This window comes from Lampetra fluviatilis, chromosome 11 (assembly GCF_964198595.1).
Source record: "Lampetra fluviatilis chromosome 11, kcLamFluv1.1, whole genome shotgun sequence".
NCBI classification, from domain to species: Eukaryota; Metazoa; Chordata; class Hyperoartia; order Petromyzontiformes; family Petromyzontidae; genus Lampetra; species Lampetra fluviatilis.
Genome location: NC_136285.1, coordinates 11536408 through 11558620, shown reverse-complemented (window position 1 = coordinate 11558620; position 22213 = coordinate 11536408). Strand labels below are relative to the sequence as shown.

At 49.4% G+C, this 22213-nt stretch overlaps 1 protein-coding gene across 7 annotated transcripts in view; it reads left to right on the top strand.

Annotated features, from left to right (window-relative positions):
• The window catches only part of FOXP2 (forkhead box P2), a 264727-nt gene that overhangs the window by 95515 nt on the left and 146999 nt on the right, over positions 1-22213 (top strand). For all 7 annotated transcript variants that reach the window (XM_078860978.1, XM_078860981.1, XM_078860983.1 and 4 more), the window contains one exon: positions 16939-17116. In XM_078860978.1, the coding sequence (XP_078717104.1) occupies positions 16949-17116 (168 nt within the window). In that variant the 5' untranslated portion in view covers positions 16939-16948. The remainder of the gene's footprint in view (positions 1-16938; positions 17117-22213) is intronic.

Below are 22213 nucleotides of genomic sequence, written 5' to 3'. Positions count from 1 at the left end.
GGCTTAAAAAAAATAATCTTGTTGATTCTTTTTCACCGCGCGCCAAAGAATACCGGACGACGGACGGTTAAATAACGGTCGGCTCGTTCGCTCGCTCGCTTGTGCCTCCGCCAAGATGCGCGTGTATCTCGCGCAGGTAAAACACCAATGGAAAGTTTCGCGAGCCTTCACCTTCTCCTCGTACTGACAGAGGTATTTATTTTGTTCAGAGGATCCAGCCTCGTCTCTCCGCTGCGGGATCAGATGTTTTTTTTGTGTGTCCTCCGCTCGTGTTGCTTGGACTCTCAAGGGTTGAGACAAATTAAGTGCAAACATCAACTGTGTGGTCACGTTGCTCCTCCTCTAAAACCCATCATTGGTCTCTGCGTGAATAACTGCTCAACAAAATGCTTTCCGGACGAGGCAAAACTGGAATATTCAATTAAACTTTTTTTTCTTTCAGAAGTGACCTGGCTATCACAAATGATAGCTCAACGAACTTGCTTATCACGTGACATTTTATGGCAGTCAAATACTCTAAATGCATCTTGACTCTAAATGTGGTGGGAAAAACCAGAGGACCTGGGAAAAAAATCTATGCAACCACAGGGGAGAGAGACATGTATAATCCAAACATTCAGGCGTCGGGTTCGGGATCGAACCCACGACCTCCTCCATACCAGGCGAGGGAGTTAACATCGTAATAAAGAGGTGTATAATGAGATCGCCGCTGTTAAGAATTTCCCTTTGTACGATCGTTGCGAGCGACGTTTCAATGGGGGCGTGGTGGGGCAGTGGTGAGCACGCTGCGCTATGAACCCGGCCACCAGAGTTAGATCCCCGGGCGAAGCTAACATCAGTGGTGAGTGAGATCTAAACTGGCCCTTGCCCCTCCCCAAACCCCTCTCCAACCACTTCACCGATCCGCACTGACCAGTGTGGTGAAGTATGGTCAAACGACCTCCGGGACCGACGTGGCATGGGGAAGCATTCATCCAGCAGTGGATTTGTGACGAATATGACAGGGCTAAATTATTCTGGTGATGCGATTATGGTTCTCAGTATGGTAGTGGAGCGTAGCTAATGCACTGTATGGTTTAGAGCAGTGCTATTGCTGCAGCGATTGAGCCGTCAACGCGGTGCAAACTGCGGCCCTGTAGCAATCTTGCCACCACCACCATCACCACCACCAGCTTATCCCAACTGCCTATTACAGCCTGTTGCGCTCTGCACTATACGTGGAAGGTGCGTGTCGCAGTAACTGATTCCACTCTAATTGAAGCGCATTACAACGCGGCCGTACTCTCCGTGCGGCCTTTGGCGCAACGTTGTTCGGCTATCGAATCGCGCGTGTATGGGTGATCGATAACCGATCTGTACGTTCTACGTTATTGGGTTTTCGTGACCCCTGTAGCTGGTGGAGGGCGCCACATTCAGTGCAGTGTCAAAGTGCATTTCAAGATCGCTCGCACGCCCTTCAAGATACTCACGGACTCGCCCCTTCCTCCCTCTCCCATCTCAATTCACTCCACTTCCCTCCACAAACCAAAACTAAACTATGTTTTTTCATATTTTACCACGTAAGGCCCACTGAGCTCTATAGCTCTTTTTAAAAAGTAACCTGGTCACAAACGATAGCTCAACGAAGTGGCTTTTCACGTGGAAATTTATAGCAGCCAATTACTCTAAACGCGTGTTGAGTCTAAATGCGGAGGGAAAACCCGAAGAACCCAGAGAAATATCCATGGGATCTCGAGGAGAGAGACACGCACACTCCAGAAATACAGCAGTCGTCAGGGTCGGGATTGAACTCACGACCTCCTGCATACCAGGCGAGGTAGTTAACTTCTCGCCAACCAATACATTCTGTCGAACCCCCAATCATCCTTTGCTCTGCTGTCTCTATAGACTGGACTCCCCCCCCCCACGACCCCCCAGACGTCCGTGCCGTAGATTCCTGCCCTTGTTCAAGACGACGTTTCAAGGTCTCCCTTGAACCCTCACTGCCCATGACCGGCTTGCCTCTTGTCTGTAAGATGAATATACCCGCTGTGTCCGTACACCGTTTCTGGACAGGTGCAGTCACATTTAAAGGTTAAGTGTATTGTGTACAAATCGTTGAAGTAAATAGTGATAATTTAATCGGTTACGTGGGGGGCGAGGCTGTGGGGCGGCGAAACAGGTGAATGGTTTAACGCTGCGAGTGGGGATTTAACTCGTTTATTAAAACCGTTTCTTACGCTCAGAATACAAGCAGTCAATTTTCACGTGCGAGAATCGATAGTTTTTTTTTATCGCACGCACGCGTGTATGTGTGTGTAATCGGTTCACGGAAACCCAGCAGCCTCCCGAAGGGATATTCTACAGCAATGCCCCCCGCCATCCGCAATCGAGATTCTACGCCCAACGCTGCGGCGTCCGATAGCTCCTTGAATCGTCGCTCGCGGATCGTGACAATTCAACTTCATCGAGCACCTCGGGGGGGGGGGGGGCCCCCCCCCCCCCCCCCGAGGTGCTCGATGAAGTTGAATTGTCAAGCTCAAGCGTCTATCCGACGATGGTGGAGGGTGCTGGCGTGGCGATGCCAATCCACCCGGGGCTGAAATGTGTACGAAATGTGCTCGGAGGCTGAGCAGCTCCCTCGTTCCTCACCATCGGAGCGACCGGGGAGCGTGTGTTGGTTTGCAGCGAGAAATGGGGACGGAGGAAGTTGTCTGGGGTTGCAAGGGCATTGCCGTTCATGTATCTGTTTTTTGTTATTGTGGGGATTTGTTGTGCTGTAATTGGTATTACATATCACATTGCGACCGGCGAAATCGTGTTGCGTTTTAGTTGATCGTTTGTAAAAAAAAAAGATGTAATCTGCCCGTGTGTTTTGCAAAGCGGACCCTGGTCACTTACGCCGACGCTTGCCGAGAGAGCGTAAGGCGTGAACGCCAAGCGAGATGAACAGTCGTTGCCGCGCTACGCGTTAACGTCGTTGTGCATGCGGCGGTGGTGCCCGCTTCGTGAGTGTTAACCATTCGCTCGTACGCCTGCGTGTGCGCGCGTACGTTTACGCAGCGCTGTCACGAAACAGCACTTGCCCCAAAAAGTTTGTTGAGCTTCTACGTGGTGGTGGTGGGGGGGGGGGGGTGATCTTTGTCTTTGCAGCTCTCTCGCTGTGTTTCTCTGCGTTGTGGTAAAGTGCGCGTAGGTGTGCTGTAACGACAAGCCGTACTGCCCGGGGTTTGTTTCGTGTCACGTTGGTGGTTGTAATGGCTAAATATCAGAGAAGCAAAGCGACAATCACACTGTACTGTATTCCCTCGTCGTTCGCGAGCTTGATATCCGCGAATTGTGTCTGGAACTCTACACGACTACTGCATCGAGAGAGAGAGGAAGTGATGAGATACTTTCATAATTATTTATAATACAATTTTTTTTAATTTACGAATTGTTTGTGTCATGATAATTTCGATGTACTTTTAGCTTATTTACGTATTTATTGAAGGCAATTCATTAAAAAGGTTTTCGTAGGCCAATATCGCTATCCGCGAAATTTGCTATTCGCGAGCATCCGAAAAACGTATCCCACCCGTGACGTGTCCACCTCGACCCATTAACCGGCCACTGCCAGCACTCGCGCACGGTGTGACCATCATTCAACCTACCGTGCACAAATCGGCCCATCGTGTACCGCAGCCCTGAGCGACGTACGCATGCATTTACGTTGAACTTCTTTTGCACCGTACGTAGCCAACCGTGCCAAATCGGAGGTGCGACGCTGTGCGCTGCACGCAAATTTGGGTTCGAAGCTTCATGCCGGCTGTCGTACGCGCGCGACCGTCCACTTTGCTCGTAAAGCTCGTCGCAGGCAGCGAACTCGAGCGAGGCGTCGTGGACGGTGCCGACGGTCCAGGAGAGTTACCCAGCAGCGAGAACGATCGCCGAGACCAAATTCCTGCCCCGCGCTCGTCGCACCGAAGGACGAGGTCTACGTCGTGTAACCGGGGGGGGGGGAGGGGGGGGCGGCAACCCACCGAGCCGGATGATTCCCGTTAAACGGAGCTCGGTTGCTCGCTCTCGTGCCTCTCGTGCCAAGATGGACCCACGAGCTCGCCGCCACAATTTGGCGCGGCGGCGGCGGCGGCGGAGGGCGACGCCGACGATCGTGGCCGTGCGCCCGCGGCTAATTGCGGAGGATTTTATTTTTGCGACGCGATGCACGGGAGGGGGGTGGGGGGGAGCAGGGTGCGTGTTTTAAAGGAAATAAATTAATATGAATGGAGCAAAAAGAACGGTGAACTATTTATGACGTGCCGGTACATCTCGATCTGCTCTGCGGTGCCTCGGCGGGGCGTCATTTTATGATTTTGATGTTCGAGTCGGGAAGGCGCTGCTCTCTATAAACGGGCCCGTTCCAACTTCTCTCGACAACAGACAAGCCGCCGGCAAGAAAAGAAACGCGGTTCGCTGACGCCGCCACGTCCGTGAAACCGTTAGTGCCAATTGCTTTTCCTCGTTGGCTTCCCCCCAACGTTTTGTCTCGTTAGGGTGCTTTAGTTTGGCTCACTGAGCCTAAGGCATTTCCACTGAATCGTAATAATCCGGAAAAAAAAAATCCTTTGGTGCAGGGAGGCGGGTTGCGTTTTGCTGGACGACGGTAGCAGCCGCACCCTGGCAAGCGAGGGGGATTATGCCGAGGTGTTTTTGTGAGATTCCGTGCGTGGGTTCTTTTTTTTTTAAAGCAAAGATCAGGCCATGAATGTACATTTACATCGCCGTGTACACGACTGCATTGAATGGTTTTTCGTAAAAAAAATGTATCGTAACGTTGGCGGATAGTCAGCCCGTTGGTTCAGTGCCCAATCTCGCATGGAAGAAGTTCTGTATGAACTTTACTGGAGAAGAAAAACAAGCAAATTCAACCGCTACATCTGCTTGTGTGGATTCGTAAATAATAATAATAATAATGTCCAGCACTGCGGTAATCCACTGCCGGACGAAGTCCTCTCCCCACACGATATCGATCAAGGGGGGTTGTTTCACCATACCTTACCACGCTGCCCAGTGTAGATTCGTGAAGAGGGGAGGTCAATCCGCCACCGGTTCAGATCTAACTCGCCACTGATCTTGCCCATGGTCGGGAATCAAACTTAGGATTGTCTGTTTGACAACACAGCGTGTTGACCAGGGTGCCACCGCACCGCCCGTGCAAGTGTTGCATATACGCACGTCGACGGGTGGTTTGTAAACGATCTGGGCATCAGTTTTAAGACGTAGGCTTTCGCGGCCAGTATCATCCATAATAAACGTTTTTTGGGGGGGGTTTTGGGCATCATTCATTCATCCGCCGGGTTGTCAAAGCCTTAACCTGTTTTTCACAGCGGCCGTCCACCAACGTATTGAGTGACCATCTGTAGCAAATCTGAAGAATGCGTGTCGTGAGTTGTTGGGTGCGTGTGTCCGTAACGGCAGCTCGCAGTGGCGGGGCCCGTGCTTTCAAACATCCGCGGAGAGAATTTTTTCGCGATCGTAAAAACAAAAAACGATCTGGGCCCCACGCTGCCTCGACGCGGGCACGACGGTGCGCCGAACGCGACGACGTCGTTATCTTCGTCGTCTTCGTCGTCTCGCTCAATGGTCCGGCACACAGCGTGTTGGTGTGGAACCAAAAAATAAAATTGTTTGAACGAACGAACGAACGAACCCTCCACCTGAGTGCGAGAGGGGAGGTGTCCGTCGGCGCGCTCGCACGGCGCTTGCAGAGCTCGCTTGTGGCTTTGGCACGGACCGGAGACACACCAGGTGTTGTGTGTGGAACTACAAAAATGTTTGAAACAAATAAACCCTTCGGGCGAACGTCCTCTGGGTGATACCTGGCGTGCTGGGCTGGTAGTTGCATTGGCACCGGCGATTCTGGTTATTGATTTTTTTTTCATTTCAAAGCTGCTTGTACCCCGTGCTTGCCCAGCGCCGCACCGCGTGAGTGCCAGCGGTACGTGTAGCATTGCGCATTACAAAAAAAGCGGTGCCCCCGTTTGTTTTTTTTGGTCACGTCTGTGGACGCGTGATCAAAGAGAAAGCGTGCGTGCGTAATCATTCCTGTCCACGCGATGCCAACGTGCCGCCACCCGTTTCAAGGGGAGGTGGTCGTGGTGATGCGTCAGTGACAAAGAGCTTCGTGGCTCATCGGATTTCTCCAGGATGAAGAAAGATTCTGATTCTCATTCCGCACCCTTATCCACTAACTGAATTTAAGCCACGGTTAGAGTAACGTAGGTGACGAGTGACACCTGAACCTGTCCTGGGCCTCCCCTACGTCGATTCAGCCTTCAAAGACCACGTGACGGTACGGTGTATATTCGTAGGCACTGGGGAGACAAAGGTGGCCACACATGGTGATGAGCACACTGCTGTCTTGGGCACAGAGGAACCCTGAATAGGCAACCTTTGAGAGTCCTCTTCACAAGTTCTGATATCGCCCGCCCTTGATGTTAGCCGTTGGTCAGGAATCAAACTCAGATGTCTGGGTTCTTAGCAGCAGCGCCTTATACTTCACCATCGTGACGCTCACCCATGGGCAGAATTGGCAGTACCTTAAACTTCACAAGCAGTGTGCCCCAGCTGAGATGTCGTGCAGAGCCAGCGATGTTGGCTGTGGCTGGAGATCGAACTCTGATCGCCGGGGCTTCGTAGCTACGTTGCACAAACTACTTGACCACCGTGACACGAGCAACGACAAAGATCCCCCGTATAGACTTAACAGACCTTTGGGGCAAGTGCTGTTAGCGAGCACCTATGAAGGCTGGAACGACACACGATGGGGTGGGTGGCAAGCACCACGCCTTTGTCTCCCGAGTGGCGATGTTTACACACCTCGCCGGGTACTCATCTGAGGCTGAGTCGACCTAGGGGAGGAGGCGCAGGACCGGTTCAGATAATCGTCAACTCTGGTCGCCGGGTTCGTAACGCAGCACGCTAACCGATGCACTATTGCTCCCCACTACCACCGTGATATGCACGCACGCACATACACACAGGCAGAATTGGCAGTACTTTGCGCTTAACAAAGGTCTGGCACGGCTAAGAAGCATATTGTGCACAGTCAAGTTTAATTCTTAAGTCGAGCCATTTGAAGTATGCTCTTGGTGGCGTATTGGCTGGATTTCATGGTGACTGCATAGTGGGCCTTTCCACAGAGCTTACGAAACATTGTGCACAATACAATGTACTCACTGCTGGGCATATTTGAGATTTCATGCACCAATTGCGATCGTTTTTCAGCCGTGTATAAATCAGAAACCCCTTATGTGTATAATATTTCACTGAAAATGTTGGCTACAAAGGACGGTCGTCGTGAGTGTATTTCATTTCATAAAACCACAGGTGCAGCAATAAAATGGATATCGCGATGGAAAAAATGTGCCTGATTGTTTTACCATGGTCACCAGTTGTCGTGGACAGGGGCCCGTCCCGTGGGGCAGAAAAACATTTCACAATATCAACATCGCGAGCGCGGTTTAACTTTTATTTGATGTGTGTGTGCGGTTTGTTGTGCGTCCTTTGATTTGTCCGCAAACTCTTGAAAATTCCTCGCTCTTGTCTTCTTTTCACTCTCTCCTTGAGGTTTACATTTTTTTGCTTGACCAAAATATTTTTCAAGCGCAACTCTGCCGCGCTTGTTTTTTTTCCCGAACGAGCTTTTGTTTTGTGTTTGTCGGAGCGAACGAAAGGCACGTTGGTGTCGGCGCTTTGCGGCGAGAAAGCAGGATGGATGGACGGGCGGGGTGGCGATGCTTGTGCGGGGGAAGGTTATTCGTTCAACGTCTCACGGGCAAGAGATGTAAAGAAAAGACGAGCGATGGTGATGGGCTTCGCGCTTTGTAATACCTTGCCCGCCTTGTTTATTTTGGTTAAGGCACCCGCAATTGCGAGATCGTTGTCGTGCCGAGAGGATAAAACGCTAAATGCTTGACACGGGCGCTGTCGAACGAGATCGTGGGCAAAATGCGCCGGGGATGTAATAACCATGTGGGAGCCCTTGTTGTTATTACTGTAACTCCAGAGGACTGCATTCCTGAGCAAGTGTTTTCCCTTTGGAGCTCTCCGTGCCGGAGCATGAGTGAAGCATCCCAGACTGCTTTTCCTGTACATAAAACAAAACTCGCTCGGCCCCCACCCCATCTCTCTTCTCTCAACTCTCTCTTTCTTTCAGTTTTTTTTGGTTCCCTCCTCCTCCTCGAACGAAAATGCCCTTCTTCCGCGCACCCTGCTTTTGCAAGGGAGGGGTCCTCGTTTGGCCCAGGTTTGCTCTGGCCTTGCTTTGCGGAGGAGGCGTGTGGGCGGGCGACCTGGTGGGAACATTGGTGGGGGTAGGGGGAGGCTCGGGCTGCAGGGGTTGGAGGGGGTGAAAGTAGAGGGGGATGAAATGGTACCGTTGCCCGGCAGCCTGGGAGGGAGGGAAGAGGCGTGGCACGGTGAGCAGAACCACCGAACTTGCCACCGCGGATGCCGCAAGCCACCTCTGACTTTTACCCGCCACGTACACCGAACATTCGTTCTTTGGCCGGAGCTCAGCTTCGCGTATGAACGATCCAAATAAGTTGTTGATTGGGAAGTGCTCAGCACCGGTGTTTGTTGATGTCTCCCAAGTGCAGCCCCCCCCCCCCCCGTTTCTCGCAATGGAATGTTTATTAGAGTTGGAATGATTCGCCAGTCTGCTTGCACAATTAAATTCAGCACTGAATTCCTTCGGCCTCTGTACAATAACAAAACACCGATTGTTACGCAAGCACGGTTCGATGCATTCATCGCGAGCTTAAGAATCATCGATATTGATCGACGAATCAATCGAGCGTTACAACCGTCACGTTCGTAACCGGTTCGCGATCTTCACCGTAAATAGAGTGGCAAAAGCATTGATTGCGGGGTGGTTAGCGGACTGCATTCTAAACCCAGTGACCTGAGTGTGATTCCCGGTCACGGCTAACATCAATGGCGAGTGAAAACCGAGCAGGTCCTGGGCTTCCACCCAGTTGTTTACCAACTCGCGCGCACCAGTGTGGTGAAGCATGGTCAAACAACCCCCTTGATAATTGGATGTAGCTTATCGTCGCTTTTAACATTGAATGGACATTTTATACGGAGGCTATCGCGCACAATATGATTCGTAATTAGTTTCTTTTGGGTTACACTGTGTTGGTGTTATGTCAAAATAATTGACATCATGCCTACACGATATAATATTGACGTAACCTACACGCTCTAACTCAAAAGAAACTCATTACGAACATTGAATGTTATTTATTTGGCATGACGGAGCAGATGCTGGCTTCGCCTGCTATTTGGAGGTCATACTTATCAAATTAAGTGACATAAAAAAAACAGAAATTTTTATTTATTTATGCAATACCCCATTATTATTCTCCTGTGTATGTTTTCTTCACAGTCGTTCTGTAAGGCTCGCTGATGTGTTATCGGCCTGTTCCGCTCAACGTGCGGTAACAGCCCGATAACACATGAGTGTCCTTTTATTAATTATTATTTTTACTTAAAGAGAGGCTTAATCCAAAAAACAAATGGATCTTGTGGATTTGTACCTGGGCTGTGTTCCAGGCTGCCCAACACCATCTCGAAGCTTCCCTAATCGATGACTTTTGGTGCTGCCCCACTCCTATGCTTTTGTCGCACAAATCGGCATCTGCTAAGAGTTGCTCTTGCCTCATTAGTCGGACGGTGGCAGCTTTACGCACGCCTGGAATCTGGCGCCGCGGTCGCGAGGGTTGGCGGATCACGCAAATGTTCTGAAACTCTCTTCCCGTGGGTGTTGAGGTGCCATACGCTGGTTTACCAGGAGAAGCGGGTAGGGAAAAATGTGGACTTCACCTGTTGTATGGGATAGAGGGTTGCCCCCTTGCATGCTTGCGTTTTCTACAGGTGCTGCAGTTTTCTTCCACACGTAAACGCATGAATTGATCGATAAATCCTTAATAATGCAGGGTGCTTCAAAATGTTTTTTAACACTTCTGAGAATTTGCAACAACACCACAAGAAATGTGCCTCTGGGCTCTGGAGACCACCTGGAGAAGATTCCAGGCACGTGTTGACAATGATGGCGAACAAGTCGAGACTCTTTGATTCTTTGAAACTATTAACATACATTTGTTCTTTTTCCATTAAAAACGACAGTCCCATTTAAGTGTTTACATTTTTTTGAAGCACGTCTGTATAGAGGACTGCAGGGCTTTGTGGGGGGAGTTTTGTCTCCGTTCACCCCCTGGCTGCATTTCTCGTCTACGGTTCCTTTCCCCTCCGAGTCGTACTATCTATTCGAGCGCGAGTGGAATTTACTGTGAGGAACGTTACGACGATACAATGATTGTTCCACGGAACTTGAATCCCATCGGGTTATGGGAGAGGAGCTATTTGTTTCTCTTCGTTCAAGCAGCGGGCGAGACTGTCAAAGCGGCAACGTAAATTCCCCCAAAACAAATACCGTAATCACAAGACGCTGCAAAAGGTACAGTGGGCAAAGCCACAGCTCTGTCTTGTGCGTAGGTTGAACTTCTTTCGCACCTAACATAGCCAACCGTGCTAATTGGCGATGTCGGGGAAAGGACAACAAACTAATTCTAGATTTGAAGTTTTCGTGACTGCAAGGATGCATACTCTTTGATTCTTTCGGTAAAGTCGTGTAGGTGGAAATAAATAAATAAATAACTAGATTTATAAAATAACTAAATTAAATCACGACGTTTCGGAAGCAACACAAGCCTCCGTCATCAGGTAGGACAGCCACAGCAAGAAAATGTTTTTGCTGGAGTGGACAAGAGCTGCAAACAACAAATTAAGCACAAAAAGCAGTTCTAAAGCAATGCGTTTTCAATATCGATTGTTTAAAAGTCCATGGCTTTGGTGGCTTCATAATGTCGGAAGAAAGCGCGTTCCAGACGGCCGCAAAAGCGCATCTGAACGCGTGCGATGCAGTGACCGTCTTTGTTCGATGGCCAGCCAAAGGCCGCTGCTGCGAGGATGACCGGAATTCACCTGTCCCACAATGCCATGCAGCACAGCTGTGTGCTTGACACTACAGGATAAGAACTTAGTAATGCACGGGTTAAAGAGAAAATGTTGGTCTGGAAGACCCGAAGGCTGATGGATTAGAATGTATGTTGTTATTTCAACGAAGGTCACAAGTGTGAATGCTCCGTCCACCCGTCTGTCCGTCCCTCTGTCCCTCCATCTCTCACGTCGGGTCACGATAACCCTCATAAACATGATCCAATGTGAGCGAACACGTGATGTAAAGTATTGCTGCTGTGACGGACTAACCAGCGAGAGAACTGCCTGAATTGATCAAAGGATTGCCAGAAACTTGGAGACACAACCCACAGAAAAGAGGACTACTGTATTTACAAATTACACGCAAATGCATTTTTCCCTGACAGCTTCCCGCCGTTGGCTTCCGTGCTGCCAATCAAATACTTTAGGAAGGCCGACGCGTTACGGAATCCATGCGTATGCGTCATTTTTAGAACTTCATTTTAGTTTTTTTGCACAGAGAGGTGGATTTTTTGCCAGATATTTTGCTATCCTTTTCACATTTTTTTTCTCACTCCACCCCCGAGCCACTGCCGAAGTAACCCTTCGGCCCTGACCCTCGTGCCGAGCGCCGGACCAACTCCTCGTCGCTTTCCGTGCGTCCCCCCCCCCGCCGCGCCCCCCTTCTCACGAACCGTCGCCGTGGGGGTCCACCTCGCGTTGCCCGCTGTCCTGGGAAACCTGGAAGCCTCCCCGGGGCACATTAAACCTCACTCCAACCCAGCTCTTGTCAGTTGCACAATAATCCACCACTCCAGTCAACGTGTTCCCACGTAGTTCTCCCCTCTTACGGTATTCTGAGATACATTCCTCTTCCTGTCATATGTTCCGGCTCATTTTCCTTTCTCGTAACTAAGGGGTGGCATCCCTCTAACCTGGCACACAACCAGCAACACAGCTCATCCGTTCCCGCATCAATCCACTGAGGCTGGCTTAACTTCTAATCCACACGCGTGTGACCTCTCCGCTTGCGTTTTGACCCCCGGCCCTCGTCCATAACATTGTCACCAAGCATTCTGGCTTCTTCACCTCTGCCAAGCCGTGCTGATCTATATCTGGTTCTCGGGTGAGAGGCAGAGCACCCGGCAACGTGCATCTAAAAGGCAAAGGGTATACAGCAGCGGTTTGACCCTGCGCAGGAGCCGTAGCCGACGGGATAAGACACGTGGCATATTGGTCACACGCGTAACTGGTACGTGTTGGAATCCCCACTGCGGATTACGTGGCCGCACTGCTTCTGCACCGAGCGACGCTGTGCTGAACTTTTGGGGCGATCACTCGAACAATCGCGGAGTTTGAACGACGAGGTCAGCTCGCGCGCATGAGCTGGAGATCGATTTGCTTCATCATGAGACCACGAGGGCTGGCGGGGGGGGGGCCTTCGTCCAGCAGTGGATAAATCGTGGAACATGATGATAATCAATAACGTTGGAGGCCAATAAATTTCAATTAGAGCAATTGGCTTAAATTAAGTCAATTGGCTCCTACATTCCAGTCCACAGGGATGTTTTTGGTGGGGGATGCAAAAATATGCTGTCAGCCCCGCACAGTTCCCTCCCACCACCACTCTCACCATAGATGTTTGCGCTGACCCATTCGTGTTGCGGAGAGCAAAATGAATTAACGAATCTTCAGTTTTACCAATCTCACCCCAACCATTGCACATTGCAGGGGAATGGGGAACGGAACAGGGGCATTGGACTGGCGGCGTCTTAGGCGGGACCCTCTTGAAAAGAGAGTCTTAAGGGTTCATAATGACGTTTTTTTTGGGATACATCCGTGTGAATATGAGTGTGTCGTTAAACCCACCACCACCGACGCAGCCAATTAATAAGGTTTGTCACGTCAACAACACGTGCCAGTATATCGGTGTGATGGCGAGTAAACCCAAAACATTTACATCACACCGATAATAGCTCCAGTGGCTTCCTAATATCGGAAAGTAGAGCGTTCCAGACGGCCGCAGAAGCGCATCTGAAAGCGTGCGATGCGGTCACCGTCTTTGTTCGATGGCTTAGCCAAAAGCCGCTGCGAGGGATGACCGGAGTTTGCGTGGCGGTTTATGCTCCCGACAGAGGATAGAAGACTGAATATTAAACATTCATAATGAGTGTAAATTTATTGATAATCATAGTTACCGGTGTTTGAATGCTATCATAATACAGAATGGCATTTAAAACAATTAACGGTTAAAATAATGCCCTGTACTTTAACAAATGCCGTAAGTAATGCAATTGAAAAATAATTATACGTAAATTTATACATTTTAATTATTAAATGTATTAATGATTCTACTTTATAACAAATGCAATTCAAAGAAATATCCACCCTTTGGAAAATACAAATTGGATGTGGCATTTTGTATAAATTGTAAGGAATGTATCGGTAACGCAACGATAAATACTGGCCAACAGCATTGTAGGGGGCAATCTTCACATGAAAGATGTTTTATTATGACTACTGTTATAATCAGAAATCCTATATAGTTTGCAGCCGTAGTCGTCAGTAGTCGTGTTCTATCCACTGCTGGATGAAGGCCTCCCGCAGCTGTTCCCTCCTTTGGGCTGCCACTCCCTTCCTGATTGGCCTCGACGCAGCGGCGGCCCCGTTATATTCGTACCAAGTGAGTGTCTGTAGCTCAAAATAATTAATACAAGTTCACACGTCTGCAGTAATTACGCGTTCCGTGTTAACGTTTCCTACTGAAAGGGCCACGGGCGAAATTAGCTTTCTGCTTTTACGTCGAAATGCATTCTTTACTGTTTCTTGCTTCTATTTGCAACGGCCGCTCGCTTTTGAAGAGGCACATCCATTAACCTGTAAACAATGGTTGTTTGCCAAGAAGATGAGGCTTGGTCTTGGGTTCCTTCGGCAAACAAAGCACATCAAACACACGTGCTGAGCAACCGGCCCCCTCTCCCGGAGCCCGTAGCCGCAACCCCTACCACCCTTCTCATTGTTTTTGCTTTTACAGGTTTAGAGTTTTGTGTACCTGTGATAGGGAAGCATGCTCACAGATGGTTGTTTGTCCTAGTTTATACATTAACAGGAGCTGATGGGTAGTGTGTTTGTTTGGGGCTTGCCAATGGCTGCATTTGCAATGTCTTACTGTCCAGCTGTATTTGTCTTCAAAACAAAACTCCCTTGACTCACTTTGCCCAGTGTTTGTTTTTTTTGTGCACGACGAGGACAAAGGGGGCCCTCTATTCATTGCCCCCTTTAAGGACGATGTCTGGCGCATTCCCTGCTCGTCGCAGCGCTCCATCCCTGCTCATTGCCCCTCGTGGTCGCTGCCGCTGCGTGTGCGATCGTCGTCGGGATCGTCGTTGGCGTGAAGACTTTCGCCTCGATCTGGGTGGGGTAGGGAGAGGGGGGCCGAACATTGAAGCGGCACGGGCGCCAGTTCACCCACAGGCCCGGATCGTCGGCCGTTATTACCGCGTGAACAAAAAAAACCCCACGCGTGATGTCTTGACAATGAACTCCAGCGCTCATTATAGTCGTGGGGCGCGGGGGGGGGGGGGCAAGTCTTTGGGGGGTGGTGAGGGTCGGGAAGAGACCCGCGTGCACCAAACCGCCATCCCACCCAGGCGATTGCCATTGGAAAGGGCACGGAGCTTCAACTGCCCCGTGCTTGATTTGGGATGGTAGCGTCGGTGCGGCGACGTCCACCTGCCGTCGCCCGCCACGGGGAACAACCCCCCCCCCCCGCGGTGGCGGATCGCGCTCGGGTAACGACGCTTCGACGCGCCGCACGCATCGGTGTCGTGGGGCCCACGGTGATGGTGTGCGGCCCGTCACCGAAGAGCCGGCGTAGGGCCTGGCTGCTGAAATGCATCGCACGTTCGCCAGAGAGCTGCGTGCCCCCCCCCTCCTCGTTCGTTCGGTTTCACGGCCACATGCACTCAGCGCTTCTCGGTGTGAGGCAATGGAGCCGTTTACCCCGTGAGCCTGTCATTAATTCTGATCGTGAGCTTTCCAAGCCACTTTCAAATTTGAGCAATATCATGCGGGCTGCGACTGTGGCTCTTGAATAAATGGGTAAATGATGCAAATAAACATTTAAGCGTATTGAAGGAGTGTGAATGCCAAGTGTAAATGTACATCCGTGCCTTTGTAATGACCGTTTATGCGGGCAGCACGAAATCCGTGCCGGGTTTGTTTCTTGAAATGGACGTGGTGAATATTTGCCACGCCAGAAGCCGCAGTATGAAAATGAATATATTATTTTTACTTGCCAAAATTACAATAGCACTGCATTTCTTGGAGTGTACACTAATTACATCTGTAATTTTAAATGTCAGATTTTATTCTTATCTGCTGCATGCCTAATAAAAGTATAAAGTAAAAAAAAATTGCAATGATAGAATTAAATCAGAATGCAGACATGAACTCATTGGGACAATTCAAATGACAAATGACATTCTGCTTAAACAGAGCTTTCAGTACTTGTATTAAGCAATTTAAAAAAAAACACGGTGATGTATTTTGGTTGACTTAATTCTGAATGTGAATCCCTCTTTTTTTTTCGGACGTGGCTAGGTTAATTAAAATGCCTCCGCCGCATGTCATGCAAATCCGGCGAAAACGACGTGTAGTCTGAAACGCAGTTCTTTCAATTTTCGGCATTATTTTTTTCGCGACGCAAGAATGCGGTGGACGTGCCTAACATTTCAAGCAGCAATTACCACATCTCTTGCCCCCGTACTTGCTGTCATTTAATCAGCCGCATGTTATTTCTGAAGATAACAGACCCCCAACCACCCCCCCCCCTCTATTTGTGCCATTCACTGGCGCTCCGTTATTTGCATAGCGAACAGAGACCCAGGCACTTATTAATTACGGTGATGAAATTGTCAAGCGCATGTCGCTACCAGCATTAATTTTTTGAATAAGATTTGTTTTTGGCCCTCGCAACATTAATCTAGCAAATAACTAGCCTGAATCCAAAGCTCCCAAACAACGGTTTGGGGGGTGGAAAAGTGATAATAAGTAGCGGAATATGGTGAAACTAGTTTAGCATAGTTTTACCAGCAGCTTATTGCATTCAGTTCACAGTTCCCCTCTATAATGGAACACCCAATCATTATGTTATTTCTTAGTGCATTGCATTTTGTTTAAATTATACGTAATTTGATGCGGCAAAAACGAACACATGAAAAGAGACCAATTTTCCACGTGTTTATGCACATCTTTAGAATGCTTGTTTAAAACAACGGCAACGTTTTTTAGTTATTGTTATTATCATCTCGACGCTGCGTGCACACTTGTGTGTACGTTTGCCTGCATGCTCGCTAATGATACTTTCCCTACCCAACCAGTTTGTTAATGGCTATATGGGGGGGTCTCTGTCTTCGTGCATGCGTGCGTATGTGTCGTGACCATGTATGTGTGTCTACGTGTGTGCTTCTGCGTGTTTCAGTGTGTGCGGGTGTTTGTGTGCGTGTCACTGTGTGCGTATGTCGGAGCGGTAGTGCAGTGATTAGCGCGTTACGGACCTGACGACTCGAGTTCGATTCCCGCTCACAACCAACAGTGACGATTATCTGAACTGGTCCAGGGCTTCCCTTGGGTCGACTCTATCTTAAATGAGTACCTGTTGTGTTGTGTAAACATCACCACAAGGGAGACAAAGGTGACTGGGTGTGGTGTTGGCCACCCACTCCCTTGTGTGGCGTACCAGCCTTCATAGGTGCTTGCTAACAGCACTTGCCTCAACAGCCTGTTAAAGCTATACGTGGGATCTTTGTCTTTCTACGTGTATGTCTGCGTATGTCTGCACGCGTTTGTGCATGTGTGCATGTTTGTGTGTGTCTTTATTTTTGTCTGTGTGCGTTATGTACGATTTTTTGTCTCGTTTTTTTGTGTGTGCAGACATCAAGCCATGATGATGCAGGAGGCCCTGAAGGAGCTGGCCGGGAGTAGCCTGGCCAATCAGAACGGAGCGAGCAATGGCAGTGGTGGCCAATTGGAGGGCAGGATGAGCTGCGACCTCACGGCTGCCCCGGAGGTGAGCACTGCAGACCTGGTCCATCTGCAGCAGCAGCAACAGGTGAGAAGAGTCTATCCGTTTGTCTGCCTTCACATTGTTATCTGCCTGTCTGTGTCTATATGTCTAACCCTCTGTAAATCTCCTTATCTGCTTCTCTCACTCTATTTACCCACATATTCATCTGCCAGTTTATCTGTCAATCTGTCTATATGTCCATCGACCTGTGGCATCTGGGTCTGCCCCGTGACCTCTTGCCAGCGGGCGTTCGACACTTCACGTGGCCTCAAGGTGCACATAGCCTGGCACAAGCATCGTGGTGACGTCACCGCCACTTAGAGGCGAATGGCGGTTGTTGTTATATGTCCATTTATCTAACTGTCTATACAAAGACAAAGATCCCCCATGTAGCCTGACCAGGCTGTTGGGGCAAGCGCTGTTAGCGAGCACCTATGAAGGCCAGAACGGCACATTAGGGGTGGGTTGCCAGTACCACACCTAGCCACCTTTGTCTCCCTAGTGGTGATGTTTTTACGCACCGCACCAGGTACTCATTTGAGGCTGAGTCGACCTAGGGAAGGCCCAGTACCGGTTAAGATAATCGTCACTGATGTTGGCCGTGAGCGGGAATCGAACTCGGGTGTCTATGTTCGTAGCGCAGTGCGTTAACCGCTACGCTACCGCTCCCATACACACACACACTCGTGTAGCTCTTCTAACGTCTGTTTATCTTTCGTAGCTGCCGTTTATTTATCTACCTTTCTGTCCGGAATCGTGATCCGGGGCAAAGGGTTGGGGCTACCTGACTAGCGAGCTTGGTTAGCAGACACGAGTAGGCCAACAGATCCTCTCTGGCAGAGCTAGTGGTTGAATGGGTGTGGCAATGTAAAACTGGGCAGGGCTTGAAGAAGGCACGTGTCTCAGTTGAGCCTCCCAGATATGCGTTGGCTTTACACATTGAGCACTGCGTAATAACAATGCATGTAACTCAAAATGAGTATTTTTTTTTGGTGAGAATTGTTCAAGGTTCCCAAGGTGCATTGTGGGAAGACTGTAGGTCATGGTGTAAACACAACCCCTGTGTGCTTCGGCTTCTAGAGACGGCTACTGAACGAACCGTTTAAGCCTTGAACTGAGATGTTTAACAATAGCGCTTTTTGGCCGAAAGAATGATAAACGGAATTACTGCCACTAATTTGACTCGACCACTAATGCAAAACTTAATTTAAAACGATTTATTTATGAGAATGCGGTAAACTATAACCTACCGAAAGGAGGAGGATAAATGGGCGTTTATTTTTGTCGAACGTTTGAGTCAATGTGGTTGCAATAATCCAGTTTGTTTTCACTCACGTGAAAAAACAGGGGTTTCGTGCTTATTATTTGTTATTTATCTACGTAAAACATTTTTGGCGAGAACATCACGAGCTGCGTGATTTGATTTGGGCCCATTGCTCAGCGTCCGCGTGGCGTGCGTGGGAGCGACGTGAATTTAAGTCCGAACCCTCGCTGAGCCAATAGCTTCGGTGACGTTTTTGCCGTTCACTTATTTAAGTTGACACCTACCTTTGGCTTGTTTGGGCCGGCGTGCAGCACGCGGCTAAAGCTTACAAAATAATTTGTTTGTTTCTGGAAATTTGGCAAAAATCGGGTCCAAACGCAACAGCCATCTCTGGCTCGGCTTCTGGAAGGCCTCGGCCGACTGGGCTGCGTGCACGTGCTCTGCGTTTTTCACTTTCGCTCCGCTCGCGACGGCGGCGATCCGCGAGCGCGCGATTGGCGGACGCGTGACAAGGACGCGTCGATTCACCGACTCAAGATCAGTTTCTTACGTGCCCAAGCGCTCCTTCAGAGACCGACGTCCGCTCTCGATAGACTCGCATGCCTCGTTGCACAACAACAGTCTTGATACGCGCTTGGAATCGCACGGGGTAAGAATCCATTTATTTTGTTTCGTTGTAACCCTGCAGTCACGCCCATTGCAATATTTATATATATATATTTGTGTATGCATATAAAAATTAATCGATTCTGGAATCAAATCGTGAATCGTGAGGTGGACAAATCGTAACGTTATTAAGCATCTAGTGTTGTCTTGTTGTTTTAGTATCGATTGCTTACGTATATGAAAATCTGCTGCGTCCACATGTTTCCCGCATCCAAAAACATTTCATATTTCATAATTAAACACAGTTAAACACACGCAAAGGATTCCTATCCCAATCCCTCACAAGAGCTTCAGTGCTCCTCGCAGAGCCTCCACCACACAGTGGCGATGCTCCACGTGGGTGTCGCAGGCACGTGCTGCTGTGAACGATGACGTCGCAAAAGCACGTGGCCACGATTGGTACCGTGACGTAGCCAAGCTGTGCTCGTTGGAGACGCGGGTGAAGGACAACGAAATACGCCCAAAAATCGGTTCGAAAGAAATCCGTTTCCATCTCTGAATGACGCCAAAGTTGCAAAGCTCCAGTGGCTTCCCTAACATCGGAAGGAAGAGAGCGTTCCAGACGGTCGCGGAAAGCGCACCTGGAAGCGCGGGATGCGGTGACCGTGACCGACGGCAAGAGTTTCGGCATCACCAGGCCGCTTTGCCGACGCTCTCTCCAGACACGGTCACCGCCATCGTCACGGCCGGAGTGCGTTCCGTACGAAGCTGGCGGCTGGCGCGCCATGAAAATTATTTAAGCACTTATTTAGTTTTTGATTTAAAGCTTTCGTGACCGCAGGGATTCATATTCTTGGTTCTTTCGGTAAAGTCACGTAGAAGGGAAAAAATAAAATAATAAAAATATAAAACAATAAAATTCTCTGTTTTATATTTTTATTATTTTATTGTTTCCCTTCTACGTGACTTTACCGAAAGAACCAAGAATACACTTATTTAGTGTTACCTGTTTATTTTTTAGTTTTTTCGTTTCGCCGGGCGTGTTTATGCTGTGTTGTACAAGTGCATCCTGTGTAAGGGGTACTCTTTATAATGTTTGCATGCGTGATTGCTATGCGTGCGTCAATCCGACACCGTGGGCGGCAGCCTGGAACACAAGGTGGTTCCATACTGAGGGATGTTCCAGGTGGACTTCTTTCTCGTGGGTAAAGAAATAAATAAATTGACATCGCTACGCACGGGAGAGCCTCACGGATCAGGGCTCTCCCGGTCAGGCTCCCATCGTCTCTGGGAGCGGCTCGCTGGATCGTATATTCACCGTCGTGGCCCGTCCTCCCGCGCGGCCGACAAAAGACGCAAGGCGCTCGCGACTACGGCAGGGAACAGACACGAAATATAAACACTTTGTGTTTCACCGCGGAAGAGCAGGAAGGACAGAGTGTGTCGGTGGGGGGGGGGGTCGAATATTCTTCTGAGTGTGATGGTGAGGATGGGCACGTTTCCTGTGATGCTGGCAGAGTAGGAATGAAGCCCAATTTGAAATGGTGATGCTTGTAGGTAGAGACGTCGTCTTGGCTGTTAAGAAAAGCGAGATGGGGATGATGGCTGGTGGTCGAGACTGACAATGGAATGGCGTCTCCAGGAAGGATCGCGCCTGTGAGTCCAGCGCGGAGATGTAGCGATGAAATCAGCTCGCATGCAGGTGCTGAGTTAATTATTACACCGTGTGAGTTGCGATGGCTTGGGGAAGGCGTTCATCCAGCAGTGGATCGCCCATGGCTGATGATGATGGCAATGAAAGTGAGTAAAAGTACTCGACACGTGCAATACATTTATAAAAGGAGAGCCCCCTTTATATGTTACAAGGGAAAGGTGTTTTCATGAACAGATGTACCTGATGGAACACGTTTGTCATCATCATCATCACCACGGTTTTCGTCGTCGTCGCGAAGATCATCCGGTTTCCTCGTGTTTGTGCGGTCGAGACGTTGTTGCCGATTTTGTGCGCGACAGCTGTTCCCGTTCCGCGCTCGCAAACTCCGCGCCGGGAACGGAGCGCTGCTTCCGCGTCACCCCAGGAAGCCCCTGAACCCCGAGCGCCGAGTTAATATTTTAAGGAGCGATGCCGCCCGCAAGCCCACGGCACATTCACCGCGACGCACGCGCACGCACAAGACAAAGGTCCCCTTCCGTATAGCCTTTGTCTCCCCGGTAGCGATGTTCACTCATCGCACCGGGTACTCATTTGAGGCTGAGTCGACCTACGGGAGGTCCAGAACCGATTCAGATGATCGTCACTGGTGTTGGCCGTGAGCGGGAATCGAACTCGGGTTGCCGGGTTCGTAGCGCAGCGTAGCGCGAACCGCTACGCCACCGCTCCCCACGCTCGCAAGCACGCGCGCGCCAACAAAGGATTTATATTTTATAGTGAGCAGGACTCAACAACTGCTCCGCACCAACGCAAGCAGCACATGTGGATGTTTTTTTTATATATACAAAGAAAAAGATAAACGTCTTAACATCTGTATAAAATCAAACTTGTAACATGTGTACAGGGGCTGCCATTTCATCAATTCACTGCCAGATGATGACTTCCCCCCCGTGCCCTGTGTGTAGTCGAGGTTATGCGATCAATTTCACTATGCTGCTTAGTGCCGGTTGTAGAATTCGGGGGGCATGCGGGAGCATAGAAGTGTAGTACAACGACAGATTTTTCTGCACTTACCTCTGTCGTACACACCGTAGCCCTCCAGCAGCCTATAGCCACTTAGTCTCTGCATGGCAGTCGCCCATCTAACCAAGCACTATCCAGGCTCAACTCTGGTTAACTTCTTATCTCTGATGTGTCTGGCGGGTGATCTGGTCAATGCAACGTTATTCTGCGTGAATTAGTGCCAGTATTTTGCAATGAATGTCAGTCTTTTAAAATATAAAAAAAATTGTCATATCGATAGACAGATTATTGTTGTGTTTGGAAATAATGAACAAAACTCAACTATTTGTTATTTTACCAGGTAAGGACCACTGAGTTATACAGCTTTTTTTCAGAAGCCACCTGGCCACAAATGATAGCTCAACGAAGTGGCTTATCACCGTGTGGAAATTTTTATACCCTTCCACACGAATAATAATAAAAATGATAATATACAGCCCCTTGGTACTACGCTGCTGGATGAAAGTCTCCCTATTCCATGCTAGTTATGGGAGTCGGTGTGAGTTGGTGAAGGATGAAAAGGCGAAGGAGGTTCTGGTATCACTCACCACTCATGTTA